This window comes from Salmo salar, chromosome ssa01, assembly GCF_905237065.1.
Source record: "Salmo salar chromosome ssa01, Ssal_v3.1, whole genome shotgun sequence".
NCBI classification, from domain to species: domain Eukaryota; kingdom Metazoa; phylum Chordata; class Actinopteri; order Salmoniformes; family Salmonidae; genus Salmo; species Salmo salar.
The window spans coordinates 128,144,207-128,162,230 of NC_059442.1; the positions used below are offsets into that span (position 1 = coordinate 128,144,207).

Sequence of the window (18,024 nt, forward strand, 5' to 3'; positions counted from 1 at the left end):
GAAAGCAATTGTGCTGATTATAGACACTTAATAGCGCGTTTTTAAGTTTCAAAAGATTGCGACCCCCCCACCCTTTGCCTCACAATGGTTTGATCCACTGCCAGTTCCTTAGTTAGCAAGGTAACAGAGGGGTCGTATCTACTGTCTGAAAGGCACTCAATGAACGTAACTGACGTGAGGTTAATCTAGTCAATCGCGCACACACACTAGCTGAATATGCAGAGCTAGCGCGCAAATATTAACTATTAAGCTAGCTAGTACCTATTCCATTTATGTGGCCTCATCAAAGATGGAATCTTTGCTATCGTCAATTTATTCCAAGATCAGCATGCAGATGATGTAAGTTAGTGCTTCAAAGTCCCTGTGATAAGGTTAGCGATAAACTGAAGTCCAAACTGAACAGAACTACACTCTCTTATACCATTGTCTTAAATATATTTAATGGTCTCGTTGCAAAAGCTAAATTGTCGCAAGGGAACTTTTATTTATTTATTTTATTTCACCTTTATTTAACCCGGGTAGCAAAGAATAAAGCAAACACCACTGAAACTGAATTGGTGCTCGCTAGCTTTGCAAATTCAGCTATTGTTGGAAGCCAGCCAATATGAAACAAACTATTAAAATTACAAAAGGTTGCAGCATATGTTGTGTAAATGGTGAACTCATACAGCTGTCAACTCTTGTCATTTTAATCCGTTTCACATTTGCTAGCTACCTTTTAGATCGAAGCCCAAATAGAATGATAGAAGATGATAGAAGCCCATCTCCTACTGTAAATAACCTACACACTGTGTGTGTGTGTGTAGCCAGCCAGCCAGCCAGGTAGAAAAATGGCAGAAAAATAAAAGACGGACATCAGAGTTTTTTTCAATACACCAAAATGCATAGTAAGAACCCTAGTAGCCTAATATCTGAAAGACTAGTTGATAAAAATGTTCATAAGAAAGAAATGAAATTCTAATGGAAATGTTTCACAATGATGTCATTAGGCAGAGCAGGCAACAGATGGCACACAGACAGCAGAGTTGGGGACAGATATGCAGGGACAGACTGGCAGAGACAGGGAGTCTCAGGTAAGTTTGTTGAGTCTTTGTTTGGCAACATTATGAAAGGTTCTCAATTTTTTTGACTTGTAAAATAGGAACATAATTGGAAAATGCCATGGATACCCCCACTCTCATCTTAAACTGGTGACTGAACTAAGATTTGTTAAAGGCAATGGTATTGCTGTTGTGATTAGTTGTGTAGTTTTGGGTACCGGTAGTTAGGAGTACAGCAAACACCTTATTTCTTTGGTTCCTCAATATACATTTACCATATTACAATGTAGGCTATGTGTTACAGCACTACTTTTGGTGTCTCCCTCAGGAATTGCTCTTGAGAAAATTTCATGTAATTGTCCCCTCCAAAGTTGATATCAGATTTTCGCCCCTGGAGAGAACTGTTACAAAGTAACCGAATATGAAAGAATGTTAAGGGAAACTGATTCGACGTTACAATGTATAATTTTACCCTTTGTTTCCCAGTAATCTAATCAACTTCTAAAGGTGTTTTATCAAGTTCAGCTGAAGGATAAGACGGTCAGTTGGGCAGGAATCACATGCTGGGATATTTACTCGGGGCGGGACCTGAGATTTTTTAATTCCTATTTCAGCCAATCCCAAGATACACTGTGTGATATCGAGGTCCTTTTAGCCAATCACAAGCCTCTCTTACTATCAGGACATATAGTATAGCTGGCTGTATAAAGTGTTGTGTTTAGTAGGCATGGTTTACACAACAACAACAACATATATCAACACACTGTTACTGCAAATTGACGGAAAAAGTAAGTATTGCGCTAGGTCTATAATGTTTGTACAGTGTTAGGGCGGTCCTCTTGGGTTATGGCCGTTTACCAGGGGTATTTGCTCTTCGATTGATACAACAATGCCTAACAGCATTAGGATACAGTTTCTGATGTTATTGCTGCCGGCTGTTACCAAACATTCCCTTGAATATCAACATTACGTTATAATTTGGAAAAGTATTACTTGATATAATTTTGAATAACGATAGTAACGTTCCATATGTTTTTTTTCCTTCAGTTGAATTTACTGTTGCGCTAGAATTTTAGAATATTGAGTTCTCACATACGAAATGTCTCCAGTGTTATCGTTGTTACGATATAGGGAAACAGTAAAAAATGTCAATGTACAAATGTGGCTAATATTTGGATGAGGTGTTACTTAATGACATTTTCAGCAACTTAAAAAGAGACCGTTTTGATTCCTCAATGTGTTATCACTGCTCTTAACCGTCAAAGTACAACCCAAATTCTATGGAGGAAAAAAACATTAGATTTTTGGATTAATTTTCATCTAAATGTGTTTACACTGCGCTTTCAACCATTAAACAAACATAAAAATAAACAATTTAATTACTGTGCTTCATCTAATAGCACAACCACATGACCTTAATTGCTGTTGAGATTTCATTAACTACGTAACTTAGTGCCAGTGATCAATGCCATTTTGAGAATGTGTAGGTTATTATAGCAATTGTGAATATCTCCAGATGTACGACCTTGGCACGCTATCTTGAATGCATGATTCATTTCTTCGGTGCTGTCACCTTTTTTGCACTGTTGGTTAGAGCCTGTAAGTAAGCGTTTCACTGGAAAGTATACACCTTTTGTTTTCGGCGCACGTGACAAACTTCGATATGCTTTGGAAATAAGGCATTTTATAGTGACTAATCTCGAATGTGGCACTGGATGTGTTTAGTTGAACACATTGTTTCATTTTAGTGGAATAAATAATATTACAATAGTTTAAGAGCCATAATTTTAGGCTATTTACTGTATTGCACAAATATAAATGTTTAGTTGTCAATGCAACCAATTATTAACATTTTAAGGATTTGTTTATTTTGTGCCACTGATTTAGTCTGGCGTTACTTTTAGCTTGTCTACATATTAATGATGTTTGATTCACAGCTCCAGCTCAACCAAAAGTTAAAGAATAGGTCTGAAGTTGGATTTAGTCCTATCCTTTAACTTGGATATTTGTTGAGGGAGATGTCAATCCAACACATTACTTAATTTAAGATTACTTTTGAAATCAACCGAAGCTTGAAACTAGGTGTATGTCTATTTTTAGTTGACCCCTGGGTTGACTTGTAACAATAGCTGCTGATGCCTTCACAAATCCTATATATGCCTGAATAGTGTCATTGACATGTAGAGTATGGTGACATTTCATTGTTTCTGTTAAACCTATCCTTTGGAATGACTCTGCTAGCAACAGTGAATCTGAAGTTAAGAGACTTCTCACTGTACCACATTGGTAGTAGTCAGTGACATAACAAAGCTAAGCAGGGCTTGGTTAAAACCCTGGGTGGGAGACCAAATGTATAGCTGTAGCTCAACTCTTCAGTAGTAGGTGCTGCCCAGCCTGTTTTTTTTTTCTGGTAGTGGCTATAACGTTGAAGCTCTATTGTTTCAACATTTTATAACGTATAGATTCTTTACACTGAATACAAAGCTGACTGATGGCTCTGCTCTCTCCCTTCAGTTGTTTGACCATGACGTCGCTCTACTTGGCAGTGTTGGTGCTCTGTATGAGTGCTGTGTATGCGGCCCATATGTTTGACTCTCAGTTAGAGGGCCACTGGCACTTGTGGAAGAACTGGCACAGCAAGAACTACCATGAGGTGGGTGTTTAAGCACAAGTAGGGGAGAACATCCTCATAGGAACCCCTCAGTAGCTCCCAACGAGTGGCTCTAATTTGTGCACTTGTATACATGTAGCTGTAAATTACAATTAACTCCGTATAACATTATTGCATGGATTGTGTATTTTCTGACTTTCACTCATTGTGACAGAGGGAGGAGGGCTGGAGGAGGATCGTTTGGGAAAAGAACCTGAAGAAGATTGAGATGCACAACCTGGACCACTCTATGGGAAAACACTCCTACCTTCTGGGCATGAACCACTTCGGTGACATGGTATGAAGATCTACCTTGTTGAGCAGTGCTTGACTTAGACTAAATGGGCACCGGTACTCATTCTGAGTGCCAGTACTGTTTATATTAAGGTGCAGGAAATCCGCAGTACTTTGAGCTAATATTCTGAGGTGCAGGAATTCAAGCCAATATCAATTCTGGTGAGCTCCTGCCCAAGTCAAGCTCCATTGCTGAGACATTTTAATGGTGGTGCAGGAGGTACATTTCAGAAGTCTTGTCCCATGCTGAATCTTTTTTACCTTGTCAGCTCAGGGATTCGATCTAGCAACCTTTCGGTTACTGGCCCAACACTAACCGCTAGGCTACCTGCCGCCCCTGCATTGGCTACAGCACCTACAGTATGAAGTACTTCACAGGCACTTTGAAAACCGACACAGGTGTCAGCGTTGACAACTAAAGCAGGAATGTATTCACTCACAGGTTAGGTTTCTTCCACTATCAGGTTCTGAAGGAACAGTGATCCTGAGAAGGGAACAGAAGTGTTCACTTTTTAACCTGTTATGGCTAGGGGGCAGTATTTTCACGGCTGGATAAAAAACGTACCCGATTTTAATCTGATTATTAGTCCTGCCCAGAAACTAGAATATGCATATAATTATTAACTTTGGATAGAAAACACTCCAAAGTTTCTAAAACTGTTTGAATGGTGTCTGTGAGTATAACAGAACTCATTTGGCAGGCCAAAACGTGAGAAGATACTGTACAGGAAGTACCCTGTCTGACCATTTCTTGAACTTCTTTGCCATCTCTATCATTACAAAGGATCTCTGCTCTAACGTGACACTTCCTACGTCTTCCATAGGCTCTCAGAGCCCGGGAAAAACCTGAATGTCGTCATTCCAGCCCCAGGCTGAAACACATTATCGCCTTTCTCAAGTGGCCGATCAAGGGACTGTGGGCTTAGGCGCGTGCACTGGCTGCCCCCGTCTTTGTTTTTTCCCCTTGACATGCTTCGAAGTACGGTAATGGAATATTTAAAAAATAAATAAAATGTCACGAAATGCGCCATGCGCACGACCCTGATTTACCATTTTGGATAGTTTCTGGAACGCACGAACAAAACGCCGCTATTCGGATATAACGATGGATTATTTTGGACCAAACCAACATTTGTTATTGAAGTAGCAGTCCTGGGAGTGCATTCTGACGAAGACAACAAAAGGTAATCAAACTTTTGTAATAGTAAATCTGATTTTGGTGAAGGCTAAACTTGCCGGGTGTCTAAATAGCTAGCCCGTGATGGCTGGGCTATGTACTTAGAATATTGCAAAATGTGCTTTCACCAAAAAGCTATTTTAAAATCGGACATATCGAGTGCATAGAGGAGTTCTGTATCTATAATTCTTAAAATAATTGTTATGCTTTTTGTGAACGTTTATCGTGAGTAATTTAGTAAATTCCCCGGAAGTTTGCTAGTATGTAAGTATGCTAGTTCTGAACGTCACAGGCTAATGTAAAAAGCAGTTTTTTGATATAAATATGAACTTGATTGAACAAAACATGCATGTATTGTATAACAACATAATGTCCTAGGTGTGTCATCTGATGAAGATCATCAAAGGTTAGTGCTGCATTTAGCTGTCTTCTGGGTGTTTGTGACATTATATGCTAGCTTGAAAAATGGGTGTCTGATTATTTCTGGCTGGGTACTCTGCTGACATAATGTAATGTTTTGCTTTCGCTGTAAAGCATTTTTGAAATCAGACAGTGTGGTTAGATTAACGAGAGTCTTGTCTTTAAAATGCTGTGAAATAGTCATATGTTTGAAAAATTGAAGTAATAGGATTTTAGAGGAATTTGTATTTCGCGCCACGCCCATCATTGGATATTGGAGCAGGTGTTCCGCTAGCGGAACATCTAGATGTAAGAGGTTAACAACGCACCATGTTTCTCATTCAATGATAACTTTTTAAAAAACCGTTCTAAGACATTAAACCTACATGTTAGTCAGATAGTAAGTTATTAAACACATCTGGCCAGGGAGACACTACATTTCAACACGTTTTTCTGGATTTCTTCCTCCCTAGACCAATGAAGAGTTCAGGCAGCTGAACGGCTACAAGCAGACGACTGAGAGGAAGTACAATGGCTCTCCGTTCATGGAACCCAGTTACCTGCAGGCCCCTAAAGCTGTGGACTGGAGAGAGAAGGGCTATGTCACTCCCATCAAGGACCAGGTGAGACCTGACTCACTCATGAGTCATGACTCATATCCACACACACTGCTGTGTCACATAATGCAGACTTTCCTGATTTCTTGCATCCAGGGAAATGTCTGGCTTGTTTGCATGCTTACCTATGACATGCCTTTAACCTGTTGGGGCTAGGGGGCAGCATTTGCACGTCTGGATAAAAAAATGTACCCGACTTAATCTGGTTACTAATCCTACCCAGTAACTAGAATATGCATATACTTATTATATATGGATAGAAAACACTCTAAAGTTTCTAAAACTGTTTGAATGGTGTCTGTGAGTATAACAGAACTCATTTGGCAGGCAAAACCCTGAGACATTTTCTGACAGGAAGTGGATACCTGATGTGTTGTATTGACTTTAAACCTATCCCATTGAAAAACACAGGGGCTGAGGAATATTTTGGCACTTCCTATTGCTTCCACTAGATGTCACCAGCCTTTACAAAGTGTTTTGAGTCTTCTGGAGGGAGATCTGACCGAACAAGAGCCATGGAACGATGATGGCCCATTAGACACCTGGCGCGCGAGTTCATGTTGGGTACCCTCGTTCCAATACGTTATAAAAGAGTATGCATTCGTCCACCTTGAATATTATTCATGTTCTGGTTAAAAAAGGCCCTAATTATTTATGCTATACAACGTTTGACATGTTTGAACGAACGTAAATATATTTTTTCCCCTCGTTCATGAAGTGAAGTCCGGCGGGCTTAGATCATGTGCTAACAAGACGGAGATTTTTGGACATAAATGATGAGCTTTTTTGAACAAAACTACATTCGTTATGGACCTGTGATACCTGGAAGTGACATCTGATGAAGAGAATCAAAGGTAATGGATTATTTACATAGTATTTTCGATTTTAGATCTCCCCAACATGACGTCTAGTCTGTATCGCAACGCGTATTTTTCTGGGCGCAGTGCTCAGATTATTGCAAAGTGTGATTTCCCAGTAAGGTTATTTTTAAATCTGGCAAGTTGATTGCGTTCAAGAGATGTAAATCTATAATTCTTTAAATGACAATATAATATTTTACCAATGTTTTCTAATTTTAATTATTTAATTTGTGGCGCTGACTTGACTGCCGGTTATTGGAGGGAAACGATTTCCTCAACATCAATGCCATAGTAAAACGCTGTTTTTGGATATAAATATGAACTTGATAGAACTAAAAATGCATGCATTGTCTAACATAATGTCCTAGGAGTGTCATCTGATGGAGATTGTAAAAGGTTAGTGCATCATTTTAGCTGGTTTTATGGTTTTGGTGACCCTGTCTTTGAATTGACAAAACATTACACACAACTCTTGTAAATGTACTGTCCTAACATACTCTAAATTTATGCTTTCGCCGTAAAACCTTTTTGAAATCGTAAAACGTGGTTAGATTAAGGAGATGTTTATCTTTCAAAGGGTGTAAAATAGTTGTGTGTTTGAAAAATTAGAATTTTGACATTTATTTGGATTCAAATTTGCCGCTCTTGAAATGCACCTGCTGTTGATGGAGGTTAATTTAGTGTGGCAAATTGTGTATGCAAGTGGTTTATTACATAGATAATACTAGAGGTTTGCCGACGTAATTACGGCCCATTTCAAATTTTCATAACGGAAATCGATATTTTTGGACGGCTTTTTAAAAAAAAATTTTTACTTTACACCTTTATTTAACTAGGCAAGTCGGTTAAGAACATTCTCATTTTCAATGAAGGCCTAGGAACGGTGGGTTAACTGCCTTGTTCAGGGGCAGAACCTTGCAACCTTACGGTTAACTAGTCCAACGCTCTAACCACCTGCTTTACATTGCACTCCACGAGGAGCCTGCCTGTTACGTAAATGCAGTAAGAAGCCAAGGTAAGTTGCTAGCTAGCTTTAAACTTATCTTATGAAAATCAATCATAATCACTAGTTAACTACACATGGTTGATATTACTAGTTCATCTAGCCTGTCCTGTGTTGCATATAATCGCTTAGGTACACATTGCTCTAACGTGTACCTAACCATGAACATCAAACATCAGCCTTTCTTAAAATCAATACACAAGTATATAATTTAACCTCTTACATCTAGACGTTCCGCTAGCGGAACACCTGCTCCAATATCCAATGATGGGCGTGGCGCGAATTACAAATTCCTCAAATACAAAAACTTCAATTTTTCAAACATATGACTATTTCACAGCATTTTAAAGACAAGACTCTCGTTAATCTAACCACACTGTCCGATTTCAAAAAGGCTTTACAACGAAAGCAAAACATTAGATTATGTCAGCAGAGTACCAAGCCAGAAATAATCAGACACCCATTTTTCAAGCTAGCATATAATTTCACAAAAACCCAGAAGACAGCTAAATGCAGCACTAACCTTTGATCTTCATCAGATGACAACCCTAGGACATTATGTTATACAATACATGCATGTTTTGTTCAATCAAGTTCATATTTATATCAAAAAACAGCTTTTTACATTAGCATGTGACGTTCAGAACTAGCATACCCCCCCCGCAAACTTCCGGGGAATTTACTAAATTACTCACAATAAACGTTCACAAAAAGCATAACAATTATTTTAAGAATTATAGATACAGAACTCCTCTATGCACTCGATATGTCCGATTTTAAAATAGCTTTTTGGTGAAAGCACATTTTTCAATATTCTAAGTACATAGCCCAGGCATCACGGGCTAGCTATTTAGACACCCGGCAAGTTTAGCACTCACCAAAATCAGATTTACTATTATAAAAGATTGATTACCTTTTGTTGTCTTCGTCAGAATGCACTCCCAGGACTGCTACTTCAATAACAAATGTTGGTTTGGTCCAAAATAATCCATCGTTATATCCGAATAGCGCCGTTTTGTTCGTGCGTCCCAGACACTATCTGAAATGGTAAATCAGGGTCGCGCGCATGGCGCAATTCGTGACAAAAAAAATCTAAATATTCCATTACCGTACTTCGAAGCATGTCAACCGCTGTTTAAAATCCATTTTTATGCAATTTTTCTTGTAAAAAAGCAATAATATTCCGACCGGGAATCTCCTTTTTAGCTAAACAGAGGAAAGTAAACGAAGCTTTCGGTCGACACGGGCACGAGCCTGAGTCTCACAGTACTGTAACCAGCCACTATCCAAACGCGCTACTTTTTTTCAGCCAGAGCCTGCAAAGCCACGATTCAGCTTTTTACCGCCTTCTGAGACCCTATGGCAGCCGTAGGAAGTGTCACGGGACAGCTAAGATCCTCACTCTTCAATAAACAGAGACAAGAAGAACGACACCTTGTCTGCCAAATGAGTTCTGTTATACTCAGACACCATTCAAACAGTTTTAGAAACTTTAGGGTGGTTTCTATCCATATGTAATAAGTATATGCATATTCTAGTTACTGGGTAGGAGTGGTAACCAGATTAAATCGGGTACGTTTTTTATCCAGCCGTGAAAATACTGCCCCCTAGCCATAACAGGTTAAACCTGCATATTTAGTTAATATTGCCTGCTAACATGAATTTATTTTAACTAGGGAAAATGTGTCACTTCTCTTGCAACAGAGTCAGGGTAAATGCAGCAGTTTGGGCCGCCTGGCTCGTTGCGAACTCTGAAGACTATTTCTTCCTAACAAAGACAGCGGACTTCACCAAACGGGGGATGATTTAACCTGTTTAGGATAGGGGGCAGTATTTTCACGGCCGGATAAAAAACGTACTCGATTTAATCTGGTTATTACTCCTGCCCAAAAACTAGAATATGCTTTTAATTGTTTGCTTTGGATAGAAAACACCCGAAAGTTTTTAAAACTGTTTGAATGGTGTCTGTGAGTATAACAGAACTCATATGGCAGGCCAAAACCTGAGAAGATTCCATACAGGAAGTGCCCTCTCTGACCATTTCTTGGCCTTCTATAGCCTCTTTATCGAAAATGGAGGATCTCTGCTGTAACGTGACATTTTCTAAGGCTCCCATAGGCTCTCAGAAGGCGCCAGAACCGGGAATGATGACTCTGCAGTCCCTGGGCGAAAAACAGTAGGGCTTTTGGAAAGTGGTCATTCTGAGAACAATGACATGGGGCCGCACATGCATGTGAAGACTCCATTTTCTATTTTCAGTGTTTGAACGAAAACAAGGTCTCCCGGTTGGAATATTATCGCTATTTTACGAGAAAAAGCGCATAAAAATGTATTTTAACCTGTTGAGGGTAGGGGGCAGTATTGACATGGCTGGATAAAAAACGTACCCGATTTAATCTGGTTACTACTCCTGCCCAGTAACTAGAATATGCATATAATTATTGGCTTTGGATAGAAAACACTCGAAAGTTTCTAAAACTGTTTGAATGGTGTCTGTGTATAACAGAACTCAAATGGCAGGTCAACCTGAGAGATTCCTTTACAGGAAGTGGCCTGTCTGACCATTTATTGTCTTTCTTTGATATCTTTCCAAAACTTCCCGGATCTCTGCGGTAACGTGACACTTCCCACGGCTCCAATAGGCTCTCAGAGCCCGGGAAAAACCTGAATGTCGTCATTCCAGCCCCAGGCTGAAACGCATTATCGCCTTTCTCAAGTGGCCGATCAAGGGACAGTGGGCTTAGGCGCGTGCACTGGCCGCCCCCGTCTTTGTGTTTTTTCCTCTGTTTACCGAAAAGGAGATTCCCGGTCGGAATATTATCGCATTTTTACGAGAAATTGCATAAAAATTGATTTTAAACAGCGGTTGACATGCTTCGAAGTACGGTAATGGAATATTTAGACATTTTTTTGTCACGAATTGCGCCATGCTCGTAACCCTGATTTACCCTTTAGGATAGTGTCTGGAACGCACAAACAAAACGCCGCTATTTGGATATAACGATGGATTATTTGGGACCAAACCAACATTTGTTATTGAAGTAGAAGTCCTGGGAGTGTATTCTGACGAAGACGACAAAGGTAATAACATTTTTGTTATAGTAAATCTGATTTTGGTGAAGGCTAAACTTGCCGGGTGTCTAAATAGCTAGCCCGTGATGACTGGGCTATGTACTTAGAATATTGCAAAATGTGCTTTCACCAAAAAGCTATTTTAAAATCGGACATATCGAGTGCATAGAGGAGTTCTGTATCTATAATTCTTAAAATAATTGTTATGCTTTTTGTGAACGTTTATCGTGAGTAAATTGTTAGTAAATTCCCCGGAAGTTTGCGGGGGGTATGCTAGTTCTGAACGTCACATGCTAATGTAAAAAGCTGTTTTTTGATATAAATATGAACTTGATTGAACAGACATGCATGTATTGTATAACATAATGTCCTAGGGTTGTCATCTGATGAAGATCATCAAAGGTTAGTGCTGCATTTAGCTGTCTTCTGGGTTTTTGTGACATTATATGCTAGCTTGAAAAATGGGTGTCTGATTATTTCTGGCTGGGTACTCTGCTGACATAATCTAATGTTTTGCTTTCGCTGTAAAGCCTTTTTGAAATCGGACAGTGTGGTTAGATTAGAGTCTTGTCTTTAAATAGCTGTAAAATAGTCATATGTTTGAGAAATTGAAGTAATAGGATTTTTAAGGTATTTGAAAATCGCGCCACTGGATTACACTGGCTGTTGCTTAGGTGGGACGAATTCGTCCCGCCTAGCCCAGAGGTTAAACAGCGTTTGACATGCTTCGAAGTACGGTAATGGAGTATTTTGACATTTTGTGTCACGATATGCGCTGGCGCGTCACCCTTCGGATAGTGTCTTGAACGCAAGAACAAAACGCAGCTATTTGGAACCAAAACAACATTGGATGTTTAAGTAGAAGTCCTGGTAGTGCATTCTGACGAAGAACAGCAAAGGTAATCCAATTTTTCTTATAGTAAATCTGAGTTTGGTGAGTGCCAAACTTGGTGGGTGTCAAAATAGCTAGCCATGATGGCCGGGCTATCTACTCAGAATATTGCAAAATGTGCTTTCACCGAAAAGCTATTTTAAAATCGGACACCGCGATTGCATAAAGGAGTTCTGTATCTATAATTCTTAAAATAATTGTTATGTTTTTTGTGTACGTTTATCATGAGTAATTTAGTAAATTCACCGGATGTTTTCGGTGGGTAGCATGTGACGTTCAGAACTAGCATAATGTAAAAAGCTGTTTTTTTTATATAAATATGAACTTGATTGAACAAAACATGCATGTATTGTATAACATAATGTCCTAGGTGTGTCATCTGATGAAGATCATCAAAGGTTAGTGCTGCATTTAGCTGTGGTTTTGGTTTTTGTGACATTATATGCTAGCTTGAAAAATGGGTGTGATTATTTCTGGCTGGGTACTCTCCTGACATAATCTAATGTTTTGCTTTCGTTGTAAAGCCTTTTTGAAATCGGACAATGTGGTTAGATAAAGGAGAGTCTTATCATTCAAATGGTGTAAAATAGTCATATGTTTGAAAATGGAAGTTTTGGGATTTGAGGAGTTTGTAATTCGCGCCACGCTCTATCATTGGATATTGGCAAGGCGTTCCGCTAGCGGCACATCTAGATGTAAGAGGTTAACAAAAGCACAATCGTTGCACGACTGTACCTAACCATAAACATCAATGCCTTTCTTAAAATCAATACACAGAAGTATATATTTTTAAACTGGCATATTCAGCTAAAATAAATCTATGTTAGCAGGCAATATTAACCAGGTGAAATTGTCACTTCTCTTGCGTTCATTGCATGCAGAGTCAGGGTAAATGCAACAGTTTGGGCCGCCTGGCTCGTTGCGAAATAATTTGCCAGAATTTTACGTAATTATGACATAACATTGAAAGTTGTGCAATGTGACAGGAATATTTAGACTTAGGGATGCCACCCGTTAGATAAAATACAGAACGGTTCTGTATTTCACTGAAAGGAAAAACATTTTGTTTTCGAGATGTTAGTTTGCAGATTCGACCATATTAATGACCTAAGGCTCTTAATTATAATAAATACAGAAATAAGTCTTTGATAGAGCAGTCTGACTGAGCGGTGGTAGGCAGCATAAGGCTCGAAAGTATTCATTCAAACAGCACTTTCGTGCTCTGAGACTTGGAGTAGTTGTTCCCCTTGCTCTACATGGGTAACGCTGCTTCAAGGGTGGCTGTTGTCGATGTGTTCCTGGTTCGAGCCCGGGTAGGAGCGAGGAGGGGGACGGAAGCTATACTGTTACACTGGCAATACTAAAGTGCATATAAGAACGTCCAATAGGCAAAGGTATATGAAATACAAATCGTAGAGAGAGAGTCCTATAATAACTACAACCTAAAACTTCTTACCTGGGAATATTGACGACTCATGTTAAAAGGAACCACCAGCTTTCATATGTTCTCATGTTCTGTGCAAGGAACTTAAAACATTAGCTTTCTTACATGGCACATATTGCACTTTTACTTCTCCAACACTTTGTTTTTGCATTATTTAAACCAAATTGAACATGTTTCATTATTTATTTGAGGCTAAATTGATTTGATTGTATTAAGTTAAAATAAGTGTTCATTCAGTATTGTTGTAATTGTCATTATTATAAAGATATATTTTTTTAAATCGTCCAGTTAATCGGTATCGGCTTTTTTTGGTCCTCCAATCGGTATCAGCGTTGAAAAATCATAATCGGTAGACCTCTAGTTATTACTTACATACACTGGTTTAATATGCACATGTCAGTGTGTTCTGACATGAAAAAGTAACAAGATGTTTAACAATCTTTCCCCCAGGGCTCATGTGGGTCTTGCTGGGCGTTCAGTTCCACCGGGGCCATAGAGGGCCAGGAATTCAGGAAGACTGGCAATCTGGTGTCTCTGAGTGAACAGAACCTGATGGACTGCTCCAGACCCCAGGGCAACGAGGGCTGTAATGGAGGTCTCATGGACCGGGCGTTCCAGTATGTACAGGACAACGGTGGCCTGGACACAGAGGCGTCCTACCCTTATGTGGGCAAGGTAAGGCCCTGTGTTCTATTAGTCTGAATTAAAAAATAATAGCATATGGAGATGCATTTATTAAAAGTAAGGCCCTGTTCTTTTAGCCTGGTCCCAGATAATGCAGTTTGCTGTAGCACTAACACCTATGGTTGTTATTTTGGAATGACTTTCAACTTAAATATAAATTACATTTTCCACTTCATTACAGTGGGATTTCAGTCTCCAAGGATGACTGACTTGCTTGAATAATTGGAGTATGTTTTTTACTAATCATGGCCGTTGGTCTTATCTGGTTACTCAGGATGATCTTTGCCACTACCGACCAGAGTTCAGTGCTGTCAATGAAACCGGCTTCGTGGACATCCCCAGTGGCAAGGAGCACGCTCTGATGAGTGCTGTGGCGTCTGTCGGCCCCGTCTCTGTCGCCATCGATGGCAGCCACGAATCCTTCCAGTTCTACCAGTCTGGTGAGTAGCAATTAGCGGTGCAACTTAAAACCTCTTACATCTAGACGTTCCGCTAGCGGAACACCTGCTCCAATATCCAATGATGGGCGTGGCGTGAAATACAAAGTCCTCAAATCCAAAAACTTCAATTTTTCAAACATATGACTATTTTACACCATTTTAAAGACAAGACTCTCCTTTATCTAACCACACTGTCCGCTTTCAAAAAGGCTTTACAGCGAAAGCAAAACATTAGATTATGTCAGCAGAGTACCCAGCCAGAAATAATCAGACACCCATTTTTTCAAGCTAGCATATAATGTCACAAAAAACAAAACCACAGCTAAATGCAGCACTAACCTTTGATCTTCATCAGATGACACTCCTAGGACATTATGTTATACAATACATGCATGTTTTGTTCAGTCAAGTTCATATTTATATCAAAAAACAGCTTTTTACATTAGCATGTGACGTTCAGAACTAGCATTCCCACCGAACACTTCCGGTGAATTTACTAAATTACTCACGATAAACGTTCACAAAAAACATAAATTATTTTAAGAATTATAGATACAGAACTCCTTTATGCAATCGCTATGTCCAATTTTAAAATGGCTTTTCGGTGAAAGCACATTTTGCAATATTCTGAGTAGATAGCTCGCCATCACGGGCTAGCTATTTTGACACCCACCAAGTTTGGCACTCACCAAACTCAGATTTACTATAAGAAAAATTGGATTACCTTTGCTGTTCTTCGTCAGAATGCACTCCCGGGACTTCTACTTCAATAACAAATGTTGGTTTGGTTCCAAATAATCCATAGTTCTATCCAAATAGCGGCGTTTTGTTGTGCGTTCAAGACACTATCCGTAGGGTGACGCGCCCGACGCATTTCGTGACAAAAAATTTCAAAATATTCCATTACCGTACTTCAAAGCATGTCAAACGCTGTTTAAAATCAATTTTTATGTGATTTTTCTCGTAAAAAAGCGATAATATTCCGACCGGGAGTTGTTGTTTTCGTTCAAAGACTGAAACTAAAAACATGGAGTCTCCTCGTGCACCCAGTCTCATTGTTCTCAGATCAACCACTATCCAAATGCGCTACTGTTTTTCAGCCATGGCCTGCAAAGGCATCATTCAATGTTTTGCTGCCTTCTGAGAGCCTATGGGAGCTGTAGGAAGTGTCACGTTACAGCAGAGATCCTCAGTTTTCAATAAAGAGCGAGACCATTCCTTGGCCTTCTACAGAGGGCACTTCCTGTAAGGAATCTTCTCAGGTTTTGGCCTGCCAAAAGAGTTCTGTTATACTCAGACACCATTCAAACAGTTTTAGAAACTTTGGAGTGTTTTCTATCCAAAGCTAATAATTATATGCATATTCTAGTTTCTGGGCAGGAGTAATAATCAGATTAAATCGGGTACGTTTTTTATCCGGCCGTGAAAATACTGCCCCCTATCCATAACAGGTTAAACTATGTGTTAGAATATTTGCAAGGATTGGATTCCCTACCTCCTATTTTTGGGTAGCAGTGATTTGTTCTGGTCTGTCCTTTTCACACTGTAGCTAAGATTTACAAATGGTATCATCTTTGAAGTAAATTTGTTACCAATATTTCAATTTTTCCCTCTAGTAAATAGCTACCTAACTACCTTTAGCTTTGAGATCAGGTGGTTTTACATACTGAGGTAAACCCAGCATCTTAGCCCACTAATTTAACTATGTCCTCTCCCTGTAGGCATCTATTATGAGAAGGAGTGCAGCAGTGAGCAGCTCGACCATGGTGTTCTGGTGGTGGGATACGGTTTCGAAGGAGAGGATGTAGATGGCAAGAAATTCTGGATTGTCAAGAACAGGTACAGTACATAGTATCTTCCTAGGATGATTGTTGTTTGTTACGTCACCACTACGGGATTGGTTAATTTCCTCATCGGGTAATATGCCTCTCTACATTACCATTGCCTTTATTTGAATACGGTGTTGGTCTTGTCCTGATACTATGGTCTAAGTCATATATTTCTCTAAAGCAGCAGTAAATCTCTATAATTTCCTACTAATTAGGACTGGGACTAACATGTTTTGTCTTTTCCTCAGCTGGAGCGAGAAGTGGGGAGACAAAGGCTACGTCTACATTGCCAAAGACAAGATGAACCACTGTGGCATCGCCACGGCAGCCAGCTACCCACTGGTCTAGTGTTCTAGTACACTAGACCTTAGTTTTAGGAATGTTTGAAAGTTCTGGCTAAAGGGTCAGGATTACAGTGCTGCCTTAACTAAATCTGTGAAAGGTGCATGAGAACCTGCTGCTTGGGTTTTAAAGAAACACATTTAGGGAATTTATTTTATACTTTATTTTGTGTGTCTGCCTGTTGTGTCAAGTGAATGTTACAGGTGTGACCTGTGTATATTCCTAGTTCTGCTTTTACACCTGTTTTGTACATATGAACAAAATAAACTTTTTAAATTGCTTTGTCGTCCTAATCGACTAGATTCTCTTATGATGTAGTGCTAATTTTTCAATGTTGGCACTCTGTAGCAGCTATTATGACCGTCAATGAAGGATGACTCTCAAACACAAACATGTCATGTGGAAGCTAGGTGAATTTCAACAGCACTAGGCTGTTCAAAACAAATCTCCCCTGCATCCCACTTCCCTGTAACATGGCACTCCTGCTTGAGACTCTTGAACTATTTATTTTGTTATACTATTTATGTTATTTTTTAATTTTTTTGGGATGGTACACTTAAGTGCTTGTTTATTTTTCACAAAATGAAATTGAGCGACCAGTGAATTTTGGCCACCAGGAAGTGACAGGTCATCTTGACCCAATAGCCACTACATAACGCAGCCAAAACCGCTTCCCCATTTTTGACAGATGCCATTCCGGCAGGCGACATCATTAGACTAATCACAACACTGGCAGGTCAGGAATTTTGATTTATTCTGCTATTACTGCAGATATTATGGACCTTCTCAGAAAATTGGCAAAAATTCTAAAGATTCTGTGTAGCACCTTTAAAGGTTGTGGGGTTTGATGCACAGTAGTGAATGAGAACTGATGCCTCTACTAGGCATTAAGATGGATTTTGGGTGGGGGGGGGTGAGACCCTATCCAGTGGGTGTACTTGTACATCAAGCTGCTTCACCCTACAGAAACAAGATGGGCTCTTGCCCCTAATTGGCAGTTCTGGCTCAGACAAGCCTTACAAAGGCTTTTATGCCTGGGCCTTATGGGTAAAAGCTTACACAGATTGGTATAAGATTTGTTTTCACTTTGAGAATATTGACCATCTTTCAATAGCCTACAAGTTTTTAATCTTTTGTATACAAAGTGGCAAGCCAACCAAATCGTTTCTTTACGTTTGACCAAAACATGCTTTGAGGCAGATTGTATTTTTAAACATTGTCACACCCATTGTATTAACTATATTGTCCTTAAGACCGCTACACCATCTTTTACTATGTTTT

General features: G+C 39.4%; 1 protein-coding gene across 1 annotated transcript; it reads left to right on the forward strand.

Annotated features, from left to right (window-relative positions):
* Window positions 1-1,682: 1,682 nt before the first annotated feature.
* Window positions 1,683-16,866, forward strand: LOC106561955 (procathepsin L). Its single transcript, XM_045688694.1, has 8 exons — window positions 1,683-1,828; window positions 3,555-3,693; window positions 3,866-3,988; window positions 6,034-6,183; window positions 13,899-14,123; window positions 14,407-14,572; window positions 16,294-16,411; window positions 16,650-16,866. Exons 2-8 carry the CDS (start codon window positions 3,565-3,567, stop codon window positions 16,747-16,749), a joined length of 1,011 nt encoding a protein of 336 aa, XP_045544650.1. The 5' UTR covers window positions 1,683-1,828; window positions 3,555-3,564; the 3' UTR covers window positions 16,750-16,866.
* The last annotated feature ends 1,158 nt before the right edge of the window (window positions 16,867-18,024 follow it).

Coding starts and splice junctions, on each gene's coding strand:
- LOC106561955 (XM_045688694.1), top strand. CDS start 3,565: ATGACGTCGCTCTACTTGGCAGTGTTGGTGCTCTGTATGAGTGCTGTG. Junction 3,694..3,865: donor ACAGCAAGAACTACCATGAG/GTGGGTGTTTAA, acceptor TCATTGTGACAG/AGGGAGGAGGGCTGGAGGAG. Junction 14,573..16,293: donor CTTCCAGTTCTACCAGTCTG/GTGAGTAGCAAT, acceptor CTCTCCCTGTAG/GCATCTATTATGAGAAGGAG.